The 22,887-nt window shown below is 45.8% G+C and overlaps 5 protein-coding genes across 5 annotated transcripts; 3 read left to right on the top strand and 2 right to left on the bottom strand.

Moving 5' to 3' along the window:
- Positions 1–512: 512 nt before the first annotated feature.
- HD556DRAFT_1446483 (uncharacterized protein) lies at positions 513–1,474 on the bottom strand (the record flags this gene model as incomplete). The annotated part of the gene is made up of 5 exons (XM_041307099.1): positions 513–1,041; positions 1,092–1,103; positions 1,157–1,201; positions 1,253–1,332; positions 1,385–1,474. The coding sequence occupies 5 exons, from the start codon at positions 1,472–1,474 to the stop codon at positions 513–515; spliced, it is 756 nt and encodes a 251-aa protein (XP_041157116.1).
- A 1,181-nt stretch (positions 1,475–2,655) lies between these two features.
- On the top strand, positions 2,656–4,404 carry HD556DRAFT_1446482 (uncharacterized protein; the record flags this gene model as incomplete). The annotated part of the gene is made up of 6 exons (XM_041307098.1): positions 2,656–3,286; positions 3,344–3,552; positions 3,605–3,794; positions 3,847–3,915; positions 3,968–4,105; positions 4,178–4,404. 6 exons carry the CDS (start codon positions 2,656–2,658, stop codon positions 4,402–4,404), a joined length of 1,464 nt encoding a protein of 487 aa, XP_041157115.1.
- A 633-nt stretch (positions 4,405–5,037) lies between these two features.
- HD556DRAFT_1310914 (uncharacterized protein) lies at positions 5,038–10,611 on the bottom strand (the record flags this gene model as incomplete). Its single annotated transcript, XM_041300479.1, has 22 exons — positions 5,038–5,066; positions 5,141–5,217; positions 5,294–5,317; positions 5,511–5,539; positions 5,717–5,735; positions 5,843–5,967; positions 6,053–6,396; positions 6,594–6,804; positions 6,855–6,953; positions 7,002–8,065; positions 8,124–8,202; positions 8,506–8,511; positions 8,755–8,893; positions 9,006–9,086; positions 9,137–9,220; positions 9,272–9,318; positions 9,369–9,458; positions 9,561–9,722; positions 9,769–9,802; positions 10,180–10,375; positions 10,423–10,445; positions 10,490–10,611. The coding sequence occupies 22 exons, from the start codon at positions 10,609–10,611 to the stop codon at positions 5,038–5,040; spliced, it is 3,084 nt and encodes a 1,027-aa protein (XP_041157114.1).
- Positions 10,612–16,319: 5,708 nt separating this feature from the next.
- HD556DRAFT_1310912 (uncharacterized protein) lies at positions 16,320–19,325 on the top strand (the record flags this gene model as incomplete). The annotated part of the gene is made up of 15 exons (XM_041300478.1): positions 16,320–16,527; positions 16,587–16,879; positions 16,935–17,288; positions 17,340–17,401; positions 17,603–17,632; positions 17,839–17,860; positions 17,944–17,973; positions 18,020–18,226; positions 18,354–18,427; positions 18,471–18,569; positions 18,602–18,643; positions 18,762–18,789; positions 18,867–18,982; positions 19,033–19,067; positions 19,279–19,325. The coding sequence occupies 15 exons, from the start codon at positions 16,320–16,322 to the stop codon at positions 19,323–19,325; spliced, it is 1,647 nt and encodes a 548-aa protein (XP_041157113.1).
- Positions 19,326–20,236: 911 nt separating this feature from the next.
- Positions 20,237–22,164, top strand: HD556DRAFT_1310911 (uncharacterized protein; the record flags this gene model as incomplete). Its single annotated transcript, XM_041300477.1, has 4 exons — positions 20,237–21,032; positions 21,141–21,327; positions 21,380–21,843; positions 21,899–22,164. 4 exons carry the CDS (start codon positions 20,237–20,239, stop codon positions 22,162–22,164), a joined length of 1,713 nt encoding a protein of 570 aa, XP_041157112.1.
- Between the last annotated feature and the right edge of the window lie 723 nt (positions 22,165–22,887).

The raw sequence follows: 22,887 nt of genomic DNA, 5'->3' as shown, positions 1-22,887 counted from the left end.
ACGCATCGAAACTACTTACAGTCCCGCCGTAGTCATAAACGTTCCACACAACCACCACAACATTATTTCAGCTTCGGGTCAAGTATGTATGTCTGCCTCTGCCTAATAAATATTTCACTTTTTTCAATATTTTCTGATAGTGTTGTGTTCATGGGCCCGAGCCTCCGCACACCAATGTTCGATATATGTTCGCTAGTTGTAAGTGGTCATAAACGTTTCACGAAGCACCACAACATTTTTTCAGCTTCGTGTTGAGCGTACATACTTGCCTCTGTCAAATAAACATTTCGCCTTGTTCAATATTTTCCAACAGCATTGCATTCACAAGCCCAAGCATCATTACACCTATGTTCGCTACATGTACGCTATGGTTCGTTATAGGTTCACTATGCTCATACTATGTTCGCCATGCGTTCGCTATGGTGGATGGTGTATAATGATATTAAAACTTATCAAAGTCAAGTGCGCATGTTGATCCTGCCAGTGGTGATGAATTGAATACTATAATCAGTCTACAGTATCGATGTATCTAGTTTAACCTCGATGAATTTTATCTCTGACATCAGGGAGACGAGCAAATCGTACAATAGAATGCTGTCGTACTTGAGGCGCTGCCTGCAATAAGGGCAGTTGGTGTGTACAACCTCCCGGATACTATCCAAAATCATCCTCCCCTCTGAAACATGCTGCGCACATTGATCCAAGAAAATATTAGCCTCATGTCCCCCCTTCGCCTCAGCATGCGCGAGCGCTTCCTCATATGCTTCACCCCACGTGTCTTCTGCTGATAATAACCATTCCATTCGCCACATCCGGACCTGAATCTCAATGTTATCCAGCGTTTGAGGGTTGCAGGTGCAGGGCAGATCGTTTTCCATCGTGAGCACTGAATCATCGTTGGCGTCCCAACTGTCATCGCGGGCGTCCCAACTGTCATTGCGGGACAGTTCTTCACACGCTGACTGTGGGTCTTCGCAGCCATCATCAAGTAGCGATGATGTGACAGGTGCCTTTTGCTCTTCAGCGAGTTTTTTATTCTTCCTGTGGATCTATTGAGTGACTGACACCCGAGGTACATAAACGAGTCCTACCTTGCCCTATTGCTAAAAAAAACACGTGAGCATGCACAATAGAATTGCATGAGGGACGAACTCACAGAGCTACTCGAGCACGAGCTTTGGCGTTTTGGGCTTCTCGAACTCTGCGCAGCGTTGTGAGCAGATTTTTCAGCGACTCAAACAGATTGACCTACCCTGGCTTGGAAAGCCAACGTTGTGTAGCCACATGCTGCCTGGATGATGAGCTACGAGATCTCCTCCGAGTCGAATGTCCCTTTGAATACATAAGTTAGACAGGAAGATTCAATGAGAAGAATCGTGCTTACCATAGTTCGGCGGGAAAGAGTAAGAGACAACCTACCATCAGATATCGACAGCTGGCGATGATCGAGATATGTTCTGGCATCAAAATTCATTGACGGGCAAATATTTATCAAGGTACATGCCAATCTGATTAATGAGCCGGGTCAATGTAGCTAGGAAACAAAGAACTCGTACATTTGAATATGTTTGCCGAGGCTACCAGAGACAGACCAAAGAGCACGGCAGGAGTTCACTGTGATAGACTTGTATCTGTAGAAATGTCACAAGCCAGGTCAATGAGATGCGAACGTTCCGCATACCTTTTGATATATTCATCTAGACAAACACTATTCTCCCCTGCGACCCCCATTGCAGAGTCCAAATGCCAACCGCTATCCTGTTCACACTAATCGACTTAATGTCTAGAGGGCTGAGGGAAGACCGCTTGAAGCAGGCCACACGCAGTGGCTCAAACTTGGACCAACAACTCAGATTAGTAAGCACACCTCTGACGGTTGGAAACCGTCAGAGGTAGAATGTGCTTACTAATCTCAGTTGTTGGTCCAAGTTTGAGCCACTGCGTGTGGCCTGCTTCAAGCGGTCTTCCCTCAGCCCTCTAGACATTAAGTCGATTAGTGTGAACAGGATAGCGGTTGGCATTTGGACTCTGCAATGGGGGTCGCAGGGGAGAATAGTGTTTGTCTAGATGAATATATCAAAAGGTATGCGGAACGTTCGCATCTCATTGACCTGGCTTGTGACATTTCTACAGATACAAGTCTATCACAGTGAACTCCTGCCGTGCTCTTTGGTCTGTCTCTGGTAGCCTCGGCAAACATATTCAAATGTACGAGTTCTTTGTTTCCTAGCTACATTGACCCGGCTCATTAATCAGATTGGCATGTACCTTGATAAATATTTTGCCGATCCCACTGCTCCTCACTCATCAAACCAACTTCTACATTGTCAACCTCGCTCATCAAACTGGCATTAACATCGATAAATCAATTACCTCCCTCCTTCATTGTACCAGTATTAACATAGATGAATCTGTTGCGTCCCTCCCTCATACTACCGTTAATATTGAAGGTATGTCTCGATCAGCATTCGTGCCTTCACTAATATGTACTTGCCGAGTTCAAGATCTTACACCGATCTATGCGAAATTTTTTTTGACAAAATGGCGTGAAATGGCAGGACGCGTGCGATGCGGTGTGTATTGTTTCATCTGTACCATCCGCCAAAATTTGAAGTTGTATCTGTGCCCACGTATTTTCTACCTACAGCCCCCAGTATGAGTGGCCTCTATGGAGTCGACGATTTCGATGCCAATGGCAATTTTCATTCAATCAACAGGATCAACTGGGACGACCCATCCCTATACACGATGCAGCTTACTAGGGACGAAATCGAAGCTCTTACCCACGACATACCAGCCACGAACATTCAAACAGATATCCCAACCCTTCCAGAGCTCCCCCCTGCTCGCACACCGTCACCTCAACCTTTTGGAACTTCAAGTCATGATGATGGCTCATGGAGTCCTACCGAAAGAGAGGTGCCGGACACGAGTGGAGAGATGCCGAAGTCACTCCGTGAGGCAAACATGTCCTCCTGGGCAGCGCGGAACCCAACACGAGCAATTATCCGCCCTCGGACGCCACCACCTCGACTAACAGATGCACAAAAGGCATCTCGAAAGATTAAGAGGGATCAGAAGATTGAGAGAACGAAACGCTTACATGATGCAGTTGCTGGATATCTGGACGCACAGAAGACACAGATTGAAGCACTCGCACTCGCTCATCACGTTACTCCGAAGCAAATCAATGACATCATCAGCAATCACACGCATTATCGCACCTCACGCAAGAGTCAATTGATCCACGCACTTATTCATGCCAAGGCAAAAGAGATGAATGCGGGTAAGTCGAATATTTTTTAACTCAATGGAGTCACGAAACTTATCTTGTCTCAACTAGATCGACCCACAGGCTCTCGATACTCAATGGCCGAACTCCGCGAGATGGTCATCACTGACCCCGAAACAAAAGACCTGACGAGGGAACAGAAGGAAGCTTACATTGCAGCGCTTGAGGAGCATCGTGAAAGAAAAGGTGTCAGTGTTTGGGCAAACAATCAGGCAGCTGCGCGAGATGTTGTAGCCACGACGGATAGGATCGTCAAAGAGGTAAGTTTGAATCTTAACAGGAATCAACTGAATTCATCTTTTTTCTTTGCAGCTAGATGATCTGCGAGTTCGGACCGGAGTCTATGGAACACTATTTGTCGTCCGCGGTCACATCAACGACACCATTCAAAGCACGATGCACGGCACGGATAATTCTGAAGATTTTTGGGAGGATGTGTATGAGCACCCCATGGCTGACTTTCTCAGGCAATACGAACAATGGGCATGCACGCAGGATCAAAGTAAGTCCTTCTGATTCACATTATCTTTGTATCTTTGTTCACTGTGCTACAGATCTCAATGAACGTGACTCTTTGGAGGCCGTACGGAAGCAGGTACGGAAAATGATCCTCCGCGGGCTGGGTGAGTAATGACATTGCTTGCACTCGCTGTTTCAATCTAACATCATTTACAGTCTCAGTAACCGGCAAAAAAGATATCATGATGAACTACAGCAACTACGAAACAGCCATCGTCGAAACCTATGGGGTACGCCTTGTAGGATGGCCCCAGGGTGTTAACTTCACCAGCCCTTCAAATATCGGCACCGTGGGTGACATTCGTAGACTTCGGGACGCACTCAAGGCTTGAATGTGCTACTGGACCACTCTATCGCCTGCGGAAGTCAAGGCTCACACAGCTGAACTTGATGCGCGCCGGTCAGCTGGGGAGGTGGTTCGCACGCTGCGAAAGAAGCGTTCGGATGCTGGAGTAGCTCGGAAGCGCAAGGTTCCGCCCACAACAAACAAGGAGAATGCAAGGTCATCGAAGAGAACAAAGGTGACCTCCACTCAGCTTCGGGACGCCCCCAAAAGTGCTGAATTCGTAGAGTCGTCTAACGAGGATGAATAGTAGTATTACATAGCCTTACTCTAGTTTACGTATTTTAATGTTCACTTGCGCAAAATGCGCCATCAATCCATCCACGTCATCGCGAGATACTCGAGCTCATCGTGTCGCACAGCGAACTCGAAAGTCCGGCACCTTAAGCGACGTCAGGAACACGTCGCGGCGTTTACCGATATGCCGGCGGCACTTAGCTCTTAATCCTACAGCGCTATATAAAGTCCCTCGCTATTCAAGAGATATCAGAGGAGGCTCTGATCGCTTATATCCGCCTTGTCTTACAGGTGCGAATCCCATCTATTATCAACTATAATTACGGTCGTTAAGTGGGAGTCACAGGTGACACAGGCTGGTTTCAATGGCAAGATTGGCCATCACTGACAAAGTTCCCACACATGACACTGCCATAGTAGGTTGCTAAGTGTGTTGTCATACTCACATATTCTTACATGGAGTGCTTCCAATGTCAGAATCCACCAACAACAACAGTATGTTACTCAGTTGTCTCAGAATAGCATGCTGTTGATGTTCTTTCAAACATATCTAACCTTACATAATTATGTTGGGGTGGCAGAATCCATAATCATTCAGTTTATATAGTGCATTTTCAATGATAGCAATAGAACTTTATCAATTGTATTAGGGTTTATAGCTCATATAAACAGTATCTATATCAAAAATAATTAAGTAGTGCTAGAGGAGCCTAGTTCTCCAAGAGCAGTGTTTCTTATAATGAACTTACCAATTCCCCCACATGAATGACATCCTCCTCCTCGCCATTTGTTAGCAGGGTATGAATCAATGAGCTCCATGAACACCCTGTGTTCCCATCAAACACTAATAATGAAAATGTTGTAAGGCATTGTGTGAATTTTAATATCACAGCAGCACTCACTCTGCAGGATAATCCTCAATGCTTCTGAAAAAATTAGGGTTTCTATAGTGCACTTTATATCATATATAGCTGTCTTAGCCTCATAACAACCCCCCCTTTATGGTCACTGTATAGCAACCTCCTACATTTACATAGCTGCCATAGTAATGTAAGGATTCACTATAGCAATATAATGTTATTACCAATAACTACATTGCACTATGTAATTCACACTTACATAGCCACCTTTGTCATGTCAGAATTCACCTATAGTAATATAATGATATCTCCAACATCTACAATTCTCAATGGATCAGCATCTTGTGACTATTGAAAATTATAATGCTGTCACTCAATGCTATGAAACTCCTATATATTTGTTACTAGCTGATATGACAATAGTTTGTAAATTTCCCTTGATGCAATGTATGTACAATGATATACTCTTGCCACTATAGAAGTACTATCAAAGCTACCAAGGTCTCATACAGACTCATACATGTTTGTCACAACCCACTGTGATGTGAATACATAATATCTTATGCAAGTATATGCAAGTAGCACATTTACCTGTCCACTGACAAATCCCAGGTAGGGACCAGATCCATGGAAAAGCCCAATTGTCCAAACAGCTCATGAGCCAATGCCTCTGAACCATATATAGACACATCTGACCACCAAGGGAAGGTGGGCCCCTACACAGGCAGACCAGAACATTGTAATCAAACATCCAGAGCGATGTACTGGTGCTGCAAGAAAGGTGATGCCCTACATAAAGACCTGAGGACCATTGATACGTAGCTCATTAGCCTGGTAGGCCTGTGTTATGAGCCGTATTCCATCACCTGCCGACACTAGTTCCTGGGGCTGCAGAAGCACTTGGGACATTGGTGGTCTGAGCATAAGGGTTGGAACCTGCTCTGCATGGGGGTTCCGGATCTGCTTCTTCTTCTGCTCTGCAGGTGGGGCCCTCAAGTTTGGGACAGTGCGGATCCTGTCTGTTAAGGAGCGCAATGAAGAGGAAGGCGGACCCATGCTGAAATCATCCATGATGCGTTCACTCAGCATTGGTCGCTGCGCTTCTCTGTCTTCCGGGCAGAACCTCTTATTCTCTCCAGTGCGCCCTGAAGATTCAAGTTGCGAGGACAACTTTCGCTTCAAAAAAGGATGATCGCTGGGGAACGCCAAGTGTTCCTGGCGACGAGGGGAAGGAGGGCGTACAGATGCCAAGGAAGACCGATGAGAGGTGGAATCCATTGGCGGACGCATGGAGGACAAAGAGGGACCATGCAAAGAATCATGGGCAGGTCTACGACCGTACTTTGATTCGCCCTGAACGTAGCGAGAGCGGTAACCCTCCTCCTGGTAGGGGTGGTTCGTCCTGCGCTCATAAGCCGGTAGCTGTCACCGGAGTAAGATCTTTCATCACGAGACAAGCCAGCATCTCGGCGAGTCCCCTCTTGAAATGGACGACCCAGCGGTTGATAAGCGCATTGCTGGCTCCTCCCTGCCTCAACCGCAACTGGTGTTTCCTTTAACAAATGTTAGTGAAAGTCAACAATAAAGTTATTCTTGAACGTACCGTCAATCCACCTGTTGGCTTGGAGAGAACTCCCCTCGAAACAGGGGGAGATGAGGATCGTGGCATGGCCTGGGGTGAGGAAAGCCTTGGTGATTTTTGCTTTGGAGAATGTGAGTGAAAGTCTAACAATAAGGTTATGAAATGTACCTTAGGTCTATTCATTGATGCTGGAAGAACCACCCTCGCGTCCGGGGGAGATGAAGGATGTGAAACGGCCCGGGGCGAAGGAAGCATTGACGAGAAGTTATCATCTTGTGGTATCCAAGGGGCCATAGGAGAGTCGGGTGTGAAGAGAGCTTCTCCTTTCTCTGATGAAACAGGAGATTCAGCACCATTATCTGGTACTGGCTTAGGAGTAATGGGGACCTCGATGGCCTTGGCGATTGGGGCTGTTACTGTAACTAGCGCCGGCTCATCATTGACTTGGCCCGCAGTCGTAACACCTTGTGTCACTGCTGCCAGGGAAGTCTCAGGCTCTGCAATCATAACACCTTGCGCTACTACTGCTGGAGCGGCCTCGGTGTCCAGGCATGTCCAGGGCTCCTCTCTCGGTAGGGCTGCCAAAGTTTTGGCCTCATGGGCAGCCAAGTCCTTCGCCGACACGATTACTCCTGCGGGCGCTGCGTCATCCTCGTCATCTGCGTCATTCTCGTAGGCATAGAAAATGTCCCCTTCAGGTAGCTGCTTATGCACCCCGACACACCATTCCGTCAACCTCTTGTACTCATTTTTCGAGATGCGACGGCCTTTGTCCTCTTCTCCTTTCTTCTGAACTGCAATATACTTCGCACGCTTCTTCTGCAAAGGGCCAGCTGGGCGCTTGGGGGAGGTTCTGGACTTGCGCACGATAGGGGTTAATGTCCAGCCCGACGTATCTTGAGCACCCCAATCCCTGCCCAATGTGAATGGAGCTGACAGCCATCTTCCTTCTGGGAACCGTTCATGCGCTTCCAAGTCGACGGGGATGCAGGCTCGATATGGGCGAGAGCTGTCCCAGTAGTCGGAGGAGATTGACCAGTCATGGCCCTCAAGGATTCTGCTGGAGAGCATATTGCCCGTTCGACTGTCGGGCCGTGGAGGAGCAGGTCCTGCTCTCGGTTCACTGTCGTGAATAGTGACCCAGGTGTGTTCCTGTCTGTCCATCTTCCTACTAATGACCCTCCACCATACTGAAAGTTCAGTCACTATTCGTTGAAGTGGGGAGGGCTGTTCTGAATGCGCATTGGACATAATGAAAAATGCAAGAGGGATATATATTGTGTGCAAGACCCGGGAACATCGTCGTTCCAAGGCTTGGATGAGAGTTTGATGATGCCAAGAGCTCCAGGAATGTCATCGTTCCAAGAACCTATTCACTCGAAAGTTTGAACAGTCTAAGGCTCGAAAGAGTGTTGTAGCTGATGGCTACAGAAATTCCGGGAATGTCATTGTTCCAAGAACTTACAGATCGATGATAGGAAGTGAGAGGAAAGAGACAAGAAGTAGAAATCAGAGTTAAATATCTCCTTGCTCGGCAATGACCAACAAGAACAATAACATGTGGACTCAAGTAATAACCACAGTTTAACTTGAAGCATTCAGCTGTGAACAGAGAAAAATCCGGGAATGTCGTCGTTCTAAGATTTGGTGTGGACAAAAAGACATTACATACTGCAATCTACATATTCGTTTCAACATCCAAATCAGGATTATTGACACCCCATAAGCGAGCGCCAATGATGCAATGATTGCTGATGACTCATCATGATCCTTATTAGACCAAAGTTACAACTAATACATATAGCGTAGACTAGTCAGCCTTAGCAAAGACGAAAATCATTGATTGAATAAGTCACTGTTTGCTTATCCAGCGGAATTCAGCGCTCCTGCTTATTTGCGCTGATTTCAAACATTTAAGTACATAAAGCACATCTGAGATTTTGCTGATGGTCAACCAGTCATCGATGATCTCCGCAACCAACTGCTTCTTCTCGCTAATACACTGCATGATGAAACCCATGTCCTTAGGACCAGCAACAGTGTCACCAATGAGGCTGATACTGAATCCATTGTGGAATAGCTAGAAATTCACGACCATCTGGATGCCGGTGAAGAGGTCATGAACACAAGGACACAATTAAGATACGAAGGCCTAGTAAAAATGTATTCTACTCCATCATATCAGCCTCAAGGTCAAATTCACCAAGGTAGTCATGACTTTCTTCCACCTCTTCAAAATCTCCCATGCTATCACTGTAGAAATTCATTTAGCATGCTCAATGTTAATTTGCCTGGTGACCTACTAGGCTATTTGAAATATTTCTTGTTGAAGCTTCAAAATGAGCTGGGGGTGCTTCTGTTCTTGTCTCTGAAGGGTACAGAGATGGCTGTCATATGAACTTCAGTATGAGTCTCCGGAGAACTCATTGACACCACACCCTATCTCCTTGAAGCCCTTGATATAGTCCCTCAGCCCACACTCGATCTGAGAGCTCATATCAGAGCAATAATAATAGTAAAATAAAACATGCCTACAGCAGTAGCAATGAGCGCTAAGGTTGGGAGTGGCACTGGATTGAAGGCAGCTGCATACTCATGGGTAGCCTCACCTCTTTTTCTCAGCCACTGAGCTCCGAATATCTCAGTAAAAATCGGGTGTCAAAAGAAACCCTCACGCTAAGAAGTGGTTAGTATTAAAATTCAGTCTTACGGTGGAGATAGACTCACCTTGTCCAGATTCCTGAAGACATAGGCATGTTCATGCAGGAGTGCTGCGATTTTAGCTTCGAGTTTGGACTTCAGCAGCCTGTGCAGCCCATAATGACCAATGACAGCGCTTTGAACCTTGCTTTTGAGCTCGCTGCAAATCTGGGAGGGTCGAGCAGCTACCTATGACACGTCAATATTGAGGAAAGAAGTAGAAACATACACTCACTATTTTCGCTTGGACAGTTGCATATGCTGCATCCCTTTCAAATCGTCTAAGAATTTCAGCTCATTTGAGATCCTTGCAGGCACGCTTAAAACTGGCACGGGAATGAGCAGTGATCTCATCCTCAGTTGGGAATCCATTATCGGTAGCAACGTAAACACAAAAGATAATGTTAGCTGTCTTTACAACAGCTCTGGAGGTAGGGGTCTAATCTGACATTCGAGGTTTCACGCTGTATTGATGCGATGAGCGGGGTGGGGTACTTGGAATGGGTGTTGTCCCAGGTAATATGCGTGGAAGTGTAGGTGCAGGTGCAGGTGCAGGGTGTGCGTGCGATGTTGACAGACGTGCCCGGGGCAGTTTAGAATTTAAAACAACAGGTGAGGATGCCTCAAACTATGAATATGAGCACACCTGAGATCATCGACGAGAATGCCAGTACTGACTGCTGGTCTACCAAGTTTTGATTTGAGCCTTTTGGCACTGTAATGAGCTTTGACACCATCAAGTTCAGCTTGAAGTTTGTCCTCCAAGGAGATCATTTGCTCCTGCTCCTGCTCCTGCTCCCGGTCTTGCTCCCGGTCTTGCTCTTGCTCTTGCTCCTTGTCACCTGCTGAACGTCAGTTTGAGTTGTGTTAGTGATCATGCAAACCATACGTCCATACCGCTTTCGAGTGTTACTATGGCATACTACAGGTTCTATATCCTCATCTTTATCGTCCACATTTGGATCATCCAAAATCTCATCCAGCTCCTCTCAACTGATGGCAGATTTCCGAGCTTGACTGGATTGCCATTCCATTTCTTGACGAGTGGCCTCTGCGTCTTCCTCTCGCACAAGTGCATGTTTTTCTACCAAATTTCAGGAATCTGTAGACATTTATACATAATGACTAGTACGTACACTTTTTATTCGTGTTTTTGATGGCAGACCTTGCTTGCGAAGCATGTGCTTGAAGAGTAGTTAGACTTGTTGAAGAGTGATATCACGTCGCTGGAGCCATGTTAGCAGGCCAATGTGGCCTGCGTTCGATATTTAAGTGGGGTTCAGTGGCAATTACATTTACCCAAATCATCATCCTGTGCAAAGCTCCATCATGAAGTAGTTGGTGGAGTAGCCTACATAGAGTGCCATCTCCCCACTGAAAGTGAAAGTTCTGGCTCAAAAGCCAAACTGGCCTCTGTGTCAGTGTTCCTGGCCACCCAACCTGTCCAAGTCGCAGGGCGTGAAGTACACAAAACTTTCCCTAGGAGTTTGCCTGATGTTCCATATCCAATCAACGATGGGACAGAACAGAAAATATGGTATTTGAAGCTCGTGCAAGCGCAAACTCAATGCAACGTCTAAGAGTGAGGATATCTCTATCTAGAAGCATGCTCAAAGAAAAACCAACGGCAGTGGGTGAGGACATGTTCTTCCAGTCGGGCCATGGAGCTGGGAAGTGGCTTGAGAAGGATCTGCAGTCGGAAACAGCCTAGCTGTCACAGCTTAATGTTATGTTTCTGAAATACTGTTGACTGGAACAAAGCCTGGCTTCACTCGAGTTGGCTACTAGTAGAACTTGAGGACACAGGGTGGTGGGCTATAAAAGAGTTTTCGTCCATGAAGAAACAGCCAGCAGTCCTCTCTAGAAGGAGGAACTGTGGTTTAAGATGAACAAAACCAAGAGCGGTGCCAGGTCCAGATTGCATAATGAATGTCATTGCGTTTGTACTGTCCACACCAGAAGGTATTTTGAGCAGAACCCACTTTGATGACTTCAAATGAGCAGGATTCAAAATTTTCAAGTAGGAAGTTGAACCGAATGATTCTCTGAGCAAGCGCTACTGCCTCAAATGATTTGAATTGTCACCTAGATGGCTATTGAAAGACACTGAAGGACCTCACGTGCAAAGCCTGGCTTCTTGCCCAAGAATAGGTGAGTTAACGGTAAGTCCAACTATACAGGCAATTCAAGTAAAGCCCTGCTTCACTGGAGTTTGTGTGCAGTTAGCCAGGAGACTGAAATGGCGATACCAGTTAAATTTATGTATATGGTTGGTTTAATTAGCAGATTAGGTCGGTTAGAGGCAAGACTTCAATACTTGTCGCAAGCTCTTGCAAATATGTGTCAGTGTGTGTCGACAATAGAGATCTTCCGCAGTCCTGCTGGATGTTATGTATTCTCGACAGCAATGTCGCATTTAGGGAGTTCGGATTGTCTAAATGAGCACGAATGTTTGACTACCCAGTGCACTGGAGAAGTTCCGCGAGGTTGAAAACTGAGCTGGCTGTCCCAGAGTTCCAAGATACAGGTAATTCGGGTGACACCTGGCATCACCCGAGTTCTCACGTGTAGTCAAAATACTGGCAGAGATGTTAGGTGGCCCGACTTGCGTGTATGATATTGTGATCTTGTCCTTGGTTTTGACTGGTAATGACACATGTAATTTTGAGGCTGTACTGTTGTATGATTACTCAGATGTTTATGGCGTGGAGTGTTCCTGCAGTCGAGCTCTAGGACAATGGGTTCCGAGAGTGAGAAGCAGCCGACGAGTTCCACCGAGACCGGAGACAGCCTAGCTGTCACTTGTCTAGACGGTACAGACAACTCGAGCGAAGCCTAACTTCCCTTGAGTTTGCATTGGTACTGAAGAGCAAGTAGGGATTAAGGCATCAAATTTCCCTTCTTGCTGCTGCAGCGTTGGGGAGAGGGTCCAAGCCACATCCATAGCCTTACCTGTGGATGATGATCATTGCATTTTGAAGGGCATGCAGTAGTAATAGATAGAAGGTTACGTCTGAACTTGAAGATGTTACGTCTTCGAAGATATCATCAAAAATACACAGGTGACTCGAGTAAAGCCTAGCTTCACTTGTGTTCATGTTCCTGGTATTGGATTGCATAAAATTTGAGGGTGTCGGTTTAGCCTGGCAGAGGGTCCAAGCTTGCATGACATACCATTGAGTTGCTGTAGGGGCTGCTGGGATCATTAAGATGGAAGTGCCCATCTGGATGGCGAAGCCATGTTTTGATGATGATATCTAATCTATCCATCCATCTGTGCGGTACCGTTGACAGTACTGGCTCATCTACCGGCCGATCGTTGTTGTGCTGCCATTCCTCAAGGGTCAGCAACACCTTGTGTGTCTTCGCCTAGATCCCTGCGCCCGACGTAACCTCAGGCGGACTGTATGACCTAACTTCACGGATGATGATTAGAATCATCATGACAGGATCCTTGCACTTCTCCATATATCTTGCCATCTTTTCCATAATCTTTTCAAAATGCTGCGACACCGCCACCTCCATCAACCAAAGAATCACATCCCGGCTCGAACCTTGTAGCTCGAGCAACGAGTCCGGAACTCCTAGTATCTTTTGAGTGTCATCGGGGTCCTTGATAGTATTTGACCCAAGTAAGGGCAATGTGAGGTCCCACTCTTCTATGATGGGCATGGAGTCAATTATGCTCTGTAGGGACAGGCAAATATGTTCAAGAACACTGTCATGAGTTTTGGAAGGCAGGTTGGCGACGAGGGGGTGAGTAAGAGGGAATGATAATGATCACTGCCGGTTTTGATTCACTTGTGCGAACTTCTCACCTGGTCTAGGGTTCGAGGGGCGTGACCCCCATTATGAATTGATGCCGTAATCTTGGTTCCCAAAAAAGTTCTAAATCAGCTGATGCAATAGGTGTATTCAAAGTGGAGTCATATGGAGATGTGGAGCTTATGTATCTGACTAGAGGTGACTCCATATATTTTACAATTGAAGCTACCAGATCTGTGGTTCAATATCTCCTTGGCAAAGATTCTCGTGTTTTCCATTCACATAAGCACTTGATTTAACAAAAACTGAAGCAGTTTCTGTGTTAAGAGAAAAGAAGTCTGCCCTGATTTGGCCCCCATTATTTGGCATATCAGTTCAACTGTCATGGTATGGCAATAATTCTAATAGAAGTATGAAATGAAGGCCTCCTGGAATATTATACCGTCAAAATGAAATACTGATGAGTCATACGGTGCATGAATACCCTCCTTGTCCCCAATCCATGCCTTGACATTGTTTATGGCGCCGAAAGACTTTATCTCCAACGTGATGGTCTTACCTGTAATAATGGGAGAGAGTACAACCGTCTTCAAGCTGTGTACCGGCAAAGATGAGGCTGCCTCATCATCCAACGTAATTTAGGGGGACACAAAAACCAAGAAATAGAGAGTTTGACTATCAGCTGCTTGCCAGCAAACATAGGACACTGCCAGTCACTGGCACAATAATATGACGCTGTAGCCTGAGGCTAATAGTAATTGGAATGAATTCACATTTTGGCTACCCAACATAGTGCAAGTCGTTGGATTTGTACTCACTCCACCAAATACACAAAGCCTGGCTTCTTGCACGGGGTGGAAGACTAGGAGTTGACTCAGGTAGATTCTACTCAAGGGTGATAAGAAATCCAATGAACTTCAAAATCAAAATGTTAATAATCTAAGTCAGCTTTGAAATGTCGAGCCAGCGATTGAAGTATGTCGACCAGTGGGGCTGGAACTGTTAATGTCCCCGAATAAATAGAATTTGTGTTTGTACAATAGAGCTGGAATGAATTGAGAGTGAGGTGCACATTTGCTGCCAGTACAGTCACAGCTACTGAGTTCGTACTTGCTTGAGCCAATGCAAAAAGCCTGGCTTCTGGCATGTGATGCCAGTGGAAGACTTGGAGTTGACTCACTGAGTAAAGCCTAGCTTCACTGGTATCACTTCAATGTCTTTTCTTGCTTGCGAGTTCAAGCAACTCACTTCCGGTGACATTGATTTCGATTCCTCTGCCACTGACCGATACTGTTGACGTCAAAAGGCAAGATTTCAATTTTTCCACCACTTGCCGATACTGTCGACGTCAAAAGGCAAGATCCTGGAAAAATAAGGAATGTGCACAATCATGTGATCCTTTGACTAAGTGGAGAATCCCTTGCCATAATTCAACTGTCCTTCTCTGGAGGTCAAAACTGTACTCCAAGCAGCAAATGAACCTTTATTTTACTTCATCGTTACCAGTCATGTCAGTTGGTCAAGCAAGGTTTTTGCTGACACAGATGACACTTCCTGAGTAAGATTATCTAATGAATTTATGGCCATCTATGCTCACATAAGCCCCAGTAAGTTAGGAACTTTTAAGGTGCGGGCTGCATCCTATCACTAGTACTCTCGATTGCTAGGTTAATTTACTTGAGTCAACTTCAAGTCTCCCACTCCGTGCAAGAAGCCAGGCTTTTCACATTTGGTCGAGTGAGTACAAATTCTGAGTGACTCGTGTGCTGGGTAATAACAATATTGTACGCACTTCACTCTCAACTCTATCATATTACACATATGGTGTACTAGGGATCATTGAATTGATCATCGATCATCTTTCAAAGAGGTCAGTGGTTCCAGCCCTCCTTTCCTTTCGCCGAACATTTCAAAAGCTGGCTCAGCATGTTCAAAGCTAACTCAGAATATTAACGTTTTGATGTTGAAGTGCTTCAAAGTTTCTCAAATATCCTATCACTCCAGAGTGAAGCTAGGCTTTACTTAGGTCAACTCCTAGCCTCCCACCCCATGCGAGAAGCCAGGCTTTGCGCATTTCGTCGAGCGAGCCCAAATTTGTTGCTTTTACTATACTGGGTATTGTGATGTGAGCCTCCGGGTTGCTCTCAGCTCATTCTGTCTCTTTATCGTACAGGCCCAAATACTATTGAATACTAGTATTTGTTCAAAGAAGTCATCGGTTACTGGTCGTCCCCCACCACTCACTCTGAGTTCTTGCCTTCAATACAGTTCCCTTTCACCGAATAACTCAATAGGAGTCAGGAACGCCAGGCTTTCCTCGATTCCTTAAACAAATACACAAATCACTTCGAAACTGATGCTTCTACCAGCACTGACTCTTTGCGCCTCAAACAATCACAGCTTGAGATAATCATCACATGACTAGCTCTATTAGAGGAGCAGAGAGTTATTAGAACACCTTCGTGGATTTGGGTCAAGCTATTCGTACAGGGCCAATGATTCAATTGCAATCGTGAGTAGACCACCCGACAATTCCTCTGGGCCAGGGCCTTGCGGGAATGTTATCTGTTCAATAATCAGAAATCGTTTTTCGTTTTGCAGTCTAATTCCCACCCGGTGGACCACTCAAAATGTAATGCTTTGAAATTACTGAGACATTCTCTCCGAAATAGCTACCTACATCCTGGGGACCTGTTGCTCTAGTCCCGCTGACAAAAGCTACAATTGCATTTGCATTTGTTCGGGTAGTGACCGACTTTACGATCACTTTCTCATTTCTACGTCATCAATAATCAGGGGGATGGTGATTGTGGAGGGACCTTCCTCGGAACCGTGTTTTCGTGGCGATCACCTCATCGCCCGCTAATGGGACCAACCGTAATCCTGGCAATGTGTATAATCTTACATCACTCTTCGGATCTACAAAGTGGAGCTGATCTTGTACTGGACTTGCGTCATTACTACGTGATATAATGGTATAGAAGGAAACGTCTCATGGGGGATCAATACCGTTTCATGATGATGTCTGGGTCGCTCTCTCCTACAAACTCCCTGGACCGGGAAATACTGTCTTGCCGAAGCCTCAATGATGCCATTGAAGCCATTTCCAACCCAGCACGATGCAGTCAAGTACAAACTACTGCATATTTGCTCGGGGCCAGACAAGAACTCCCCGAGTTCTTTGATGAGGATGTTGCAGATGCTCATGCCGATATTTGTGGTTCAACATGTAAGCTTCCTAGTTCATGCTCAATTGTTCAATGCATACTGATGTATATCGATGATCAGACATTGTCCGTATTCCCCAGCATACAACTGATCCTGACATTGCAACCGTGTATGTTGATGTGGGGTTTGCCGAAAATACCCTTCCCTCCGACGTGTTTGACTGCATCCATGCTTACATGGATATCTCACCAGAGGACAGTGAACTTGGTTGGCAACTGTCGACTGACCGCCGTTCAGATCCACCAGCTCATTTGAAGACATCTTTTGACCTCAAAAATGCATTCCAATCAGCAAGAGCAAAGCGCTACTCAGGTAGGAAGGAGAAGCACGTGAAAATAGAGATATTAAACCTTGTGAGTTGTTTCACATCGAGGCGGGGTAAATTAATTCTGACCTGATCTTGTCTAGAAATCTATTTCAAAGATTGTCAGCGCCAAGCAAGGTGGCAAAAACAGCCATCTTTCCAATGTTTCAGCTCAACCAATCACCTCTCCAAGTCCAACCGTTCACAACTACATCCATCTCAGGGGCAAGGCAGCTGATCAGAATCAATTGCTGCATGCTGGAATCAAATGTCTGCATGACATATACCTCAAGATGGACAATGAGTCAGATGATGAGCCGCAACTCCCCATTTGCAACGTCCTTGATATTATTGATCCTCTCTTTCCTGCGATGGACTTCCATTGGTATCTAGGCGCTTTGCACCGCCAAGGCATCGCGTATCTAGCTAGTGCAGTCAATTTTGACTGCAATTTTTACGTCAGTGATGTCGGAATGTCGAGGGGGGCTGCATCACTATTCTGTGGACAGGTCAACAAGATGAGGATGAAGAATGATCGGGCTGTGGCGAGGCAAAAAGCAAAGGGTAAAAAGTGTGCTCGTATTTCTTACCACGACCGAGACGAAGAGTTCCTTTTAAGAGAGGCTGATTTCGAATATACAAAACACTTGCCTTCCAACGTTACGAGCACTTAGATATTTGGCCCCACGAGTTCATGTATTGACCCTAGCACATGTAATTCTGTACTAAATCTAAAATACTATTTTATGACGCTGTCACATGTTTTTTCAAGGTTTAAGCTTCCCAGTGAAAACCCACTATGGTGTGGTATGATGGGTTCTGATTATTTTATGTTTGTATGATGAGATAAGGCAGATAATGAAAAACACATTTGATCGTCTTGGCTTGAACATTCTTGTAACCTTGTATTGCATTGCTCGTAACTTGGCATTTTTCTTGTTTTTGTCTCACTTTGCTTGCACGCCTTCATATTGCACTTTGAAATTGTGGGTGGCTATGACTTCATAGTGTCTCTTCATACCACCATCATGTCAGTACCATCCCCACCCTCACCAGGGTCTTTCTTGTCTTCGTCTCTTTCATTAGATGAGTCATTCAAATGATTTCTTGCAGCATTCAAAGGATTACCTGCAACATAGGAATGTAAGTATCATATTTTGTGCTTAATAGGCTCAGAATATCTTGATAGGGTGGATATATGCGCACGCCAAGTGTCAGCACTCCCTCCGAAACTCAAATTCAGCAACTTCAGGAACGGCTCGCAGCATATGAATCGCAACACATCAAGTTCGAAGATGAGGATGACATGGACATCAAGCCCAATGTTGAGAAGTCGAAGGGTAAAAAATGCGAATGCAGTATGGATGACACTGGTGATTCGGAACTCTCTGTTCTTGTCCTTTGACCTGCTTACCCGATGCTGATGGTGCCCTCGCCGCATCCCGCTTTCAGGAAGTGCGTGTCCTTGTCCTTTGACCTGCTTACCTGACCTTGATGGTGCTCTGGCTGCATCCTGCTCTCAGCAAGTGCATGATCTCGTCTTTTACATTGCGTACTCGACGCTGATGGTGCTCTGGCCACGTCTTGCTCTCAGTCTGTGCGTATTCTCATCTTTTGGCCTGCTTACCCCATGCTGATAGTGCTCTGGCCGCATCCCGCTCTCAGAAAGTGCGTGTTCTTGTCTTTTGGCCTGCTTACCCCACGCTGATGGTGCTCTGGCTGCGTCCTGCTCTCAGTAAGTGCGTGTTCTCATCTTTTACGTTACACACAGCGTACTCGATGCTGATGGTGCTCTGGCCGTGTCCCGCTCTCAGTCTGTGCATGTTCTCATCCTTTGACCTGTGTACTCAACGCTGATTGTGCTGCGGTCGTGTCCCACTTTCAGGAAGTGTGTGTCCTTGTCCTTTAGCCTGCTTACCCAATGCTGATAGTGCTCTGGCCATGACATGCTCTCAGATGGTGCGTGATCTCGTCTTCCGAGCTTCTTAGTGGATGCTGATAGTGCTATGGCCATCACTTTCTGGCTCTCTGCTTAGTGTTCCCCCATCTTTCGTGCTCTACCATCCATGTCACTCAGCACTGAGCTTCCACCATCTATCATCAATGGATTCATGCGCACATTGTTTCCTGGGCTCTTCACAGTGACCCGCAGGTATATCCGTCGGGGATAATACCCTGGTTTCATTGTGTTGATACCTGCAGGGAAACCCGTACCCGCACTGCGAGTACGGGTGCAGGTACGACTGCTGACACCTGTGGGTTTACCCATGCAGTTCCCTAAGCTGCTGCGCGCCCCGCACCTGCCTGTATGCTGCCACAATACCTAGTACTACTAATATCATAGCACATCATTTCTCGTCATATTAATTCATGGTTTCTACTGTACTGTCATGCAATATATGTGATTCCTACCGACATCATATGTTTGTCTCTGATTTTTTTGCATAGGTGAGAAAGAAACATATCACACCTGTTCTCATCATGCCACGCCATAGTGGGTTTTCACTGGGAGGCCTCAGGCTTTGAATTTGACTAATAATATTTGGCATGCCAACCTGGGAACACGTGATTACCGAACCGGCAGACTCAGTGTCCGGATCCCTCTAATAGTTGCCCTCTAGACTTTCTGGATGTTGAACAGCTTCAAAATACTCAATACAATTATTATAATTCAGTATGCAATCAGGCTGCAGCTGATGAATATTGAACACGGTAGAATATAAATTTTACCAGAGCTAAAATTAAGATGGACAGTACAAACACACATATGCTCAGGCGAAATGTCATAAATGAAGTTTTTGAGCAAGATTCGATATCATGTAAGAGGTAAGGTCAATGAAACTTGTGGAGATATTATATTATTGAAGCTATGAAGCAAATTGTGGATGTGTGCGAGATGTATTGTGTATCACGGTGTGTTGATCGATTACATAATATACATATACTTAGGTACATTGTCCAGTCCATTTGAAATGGTATGACCACAAGTGTCACCATCAAATAGATCTTGGAATTTTAACTCTGCAATTCTATCTTCTTCCTCTCCCTAGTACTCATTGGATCTTGGAACGACAATGTTCCAGGACCCATAGCTGCTATATTTGTGCAGCAGTTGCAATAATCTTCCCAGTATACGAATCTTGGAACGACAATGTTCCCGGCTTCTCATCTTTTATCTTCAGTACTACCATCTGAACCTTGGAACGACAATGTTCCCGGGTTTTATTTGCTAGGACATCCCCATGCTTAAGACGCGCATCGTACAACCTATATTCCTGTAACCTCTAATAATGACTTCCCCGCCCGTGGTTGGGTCTCGGACTGGGGCTTCAATGATCGTGCTGGTTGGGGTTTAACCTTGGATGCGTGCAAAGTAATTTTTCATATCCACAACAATTCCAGAAACATGATGCAAGCTGTCCTCTCCACTTACATGCTGAAGTACACCATCTCCCCCGATTTCTCACTAGGTTGGTTAGCCAATGGCTTCCCTACAGAGGTGGCATTAGCTGAAAAAGTTGTGGAGGCCCGACATTATGTATTGGATCAGTACCGCTTCATAGCCTTCAACATCAAAAGAGATCCCACATGGAGAACACACACGAGATTATCAACCTTTAAGGATATGATAGTCAACACCAGCCTCACGGAATGTGCATATCGAGGATGCATAGTAAACTTAAAGGAGGTCGAATTGTCCGAGATGATTATGCTCATCGAGGACAAAGTCCCATTGCATTATCAGTGGTTTCCTATGGATGTCAGCCCCTTCAACCCTCGATCGCTCAAGGCTAGTGATTACGACAATCATTCAGAGGAAATAACCTGGGAGAAACATTTCATCCTCGACTTGTCAAATGTTCTTACTTTCTATCGAGTCAGCAGCGGCGGGAACAAGGTCGCAATTTCTAGGAGAGAATTCAGACATTGGGCGTATTGGTGCCCGACAATGCGTCAGAAATTACCCTCAGGTGTTTCCTATTTGCTCTTCCAGGACGTGCAACACACCGATGACGGTCTCACAATTGATGTGGAGGACATACAACACTCCGACCCTGATCCTGACAGTCCCACAGTTATTGATGTAGACGCATTATCTGACTATTCTTCTGACGATGAATGGGAACCGATGGAGCTTGGAGCCCAGGAGATGTCGCTGTCAGGAGTGACACTAGGCGTTGCTACTACGGCGCTCTCTCAGAGTGAGTTGGACACTGCGGATACTTTCCTGTCAGATTTGAAAGGTGTTATTACTGCAACAATTCAACAAGAACCTCATGATTGAGCGCCACAATGTGAGTTCCCACAAGCCTCGGAAAACTGGCAACTCACCCCACACGAACAACCAACAAATGAGTCAGCGGCTTCCCTGGATGCTGTCATGTCCCCGCCATCTGCAATAGAGCAAACTAAATCACTCGAAACTACCTCACTAGACAAGATACACAGTGTTGTGACTTCTCCACCCACACCAGTGCCCCAAGTGTTGTCTCAACTGTAAGTTTAATGCCTTCGACGATCAATGATAACTCACTAATGAGGCTTACAGGGCAATAGAATTGAAATTCAGCAGGCCACCGGTCATGTTGCCTGGTATCAATTTCCCCACTATCATTGCGACCCAGTGTACGGGAAAATTAATCACCATGTTTGTCAATCCTCGAGCTGGCCCAGAGGATTCCATTCCAATCCTGCTCAGATCCGGAGCACCCTACTGTGTTCTCTCGCCATTGGGAACTGCTATAGCTCCCCACCTGCTCATTGATCAACCGCCCTACCTAGCCACTTGTCATGAGTATACAGGCTTAGATCTCTGGGACCCTGATTACTGGGTCAACTACAAAAAGAATGTCAAAGAATTGCTTGGCAGACCGTATGCTCGTCGCTTTTTGTCGCTCAGTGGAATCCTATGGCATTTAGCTGTTCAGTTCGGTCCAGCTGACCTCATTGAACATGCTATTGCAGGGCCCTCCTTGGATGCTACTAACTGGGCAAGCGGGGACATGTCGGATGGTTTGTGTGATGATATGGTAACACCAGCGGACAAAGGCATTCTTGTTGGCTGCAGTCTCAGAGGATCTGAAATGTGCTGGCCCCCCTATGATCTTTGGGATGCATCCACTGGGTGGACAGGGTGCTGGTCTGACGATAACGAGTCGTGGTTCCAATCACACCTCTCCAGTCTCTCAGATGGTAGACTCGACACTTCAAAAAGTTGCCAAGTTTGGAGAAAACTCTTTAAGCCAGCTCTGGGAGTCATGTCGCAAGATCCAGCCCATTGTGGGGCTGACCCATTCACTCCTGCTGTGTTCGGTAATTTGGGTCATTCTGTAGATCACAACCTTGTTGGGACCTGGCGCAATACGAATGAGGGGGAGAGACACTACATAATTGTATCACCATATTCATGTTAAATTTACGAAGCAATATCTGTAACAATATCTATCTCATGAAAGTTAATGTTCAGTTAGTAAGTTCTCGTCCTAAAGTAGTACATAATGTAGGAAAGTCAGAACACTAGATCATTGAGTCATCATCATTCTCGTACTGGATCATTGACATGACATCACCTCATATTACATAAACATACACTCATTAGGAACTCCGAGTCATCTACGTGGGAGCAGAGCACTGCATAAACACTTCACAGCGCCTTGAACTACGAGCTCATGTTCGATGTCTGACTCTTGTCTCATGCAGGGAGGGCTACTTGTTGGTTCCAGGAAACTTCCTTTTTGCAGTTATACTTGCTCACAAAGCCCCAGGCTTCCATGGCAGTCACTCAATCCACCTCCTCCACCTATCAAAAGGCATTCAGCACCCCCAAATGTCACAAGTTCAAGTGAGACTCAGTTAAATAACACGACTAGAGCTTCCTCATCAGTGGAAGCACTTTGGGCCAATTTTCAGACCCTGGAATGTGTCCCATCAGCATCATCCTCTGATCTGGGATCTGCCACTAAAGATGTGAATGGTGAGATTTCTGCCGCCTAGTCGCAATTGTATCCTATTGCTCAAGTTTTGCAACAGATCTATGTAAGCGCATCATCACTGCCC

This window comes from Suillus plorans (assembly GCF_016647745.1).
Source record: "Suillus plorans strain S12 chromosome Unknown HD556scaffold_53, whole genome shotgun sequence".
Classification (NCBI taxonomy): Eukaryota; Fungi; Basidiomycota; class Agaricomycetes; order Boletales; family Suillaceae; genus Suillus; species Suillus plorans.
The sequence above is the reverse complement of the archived record's forward strand: the minus strand, read 5'-3'. Positions and strand labels throughout refer to the sequence as shown.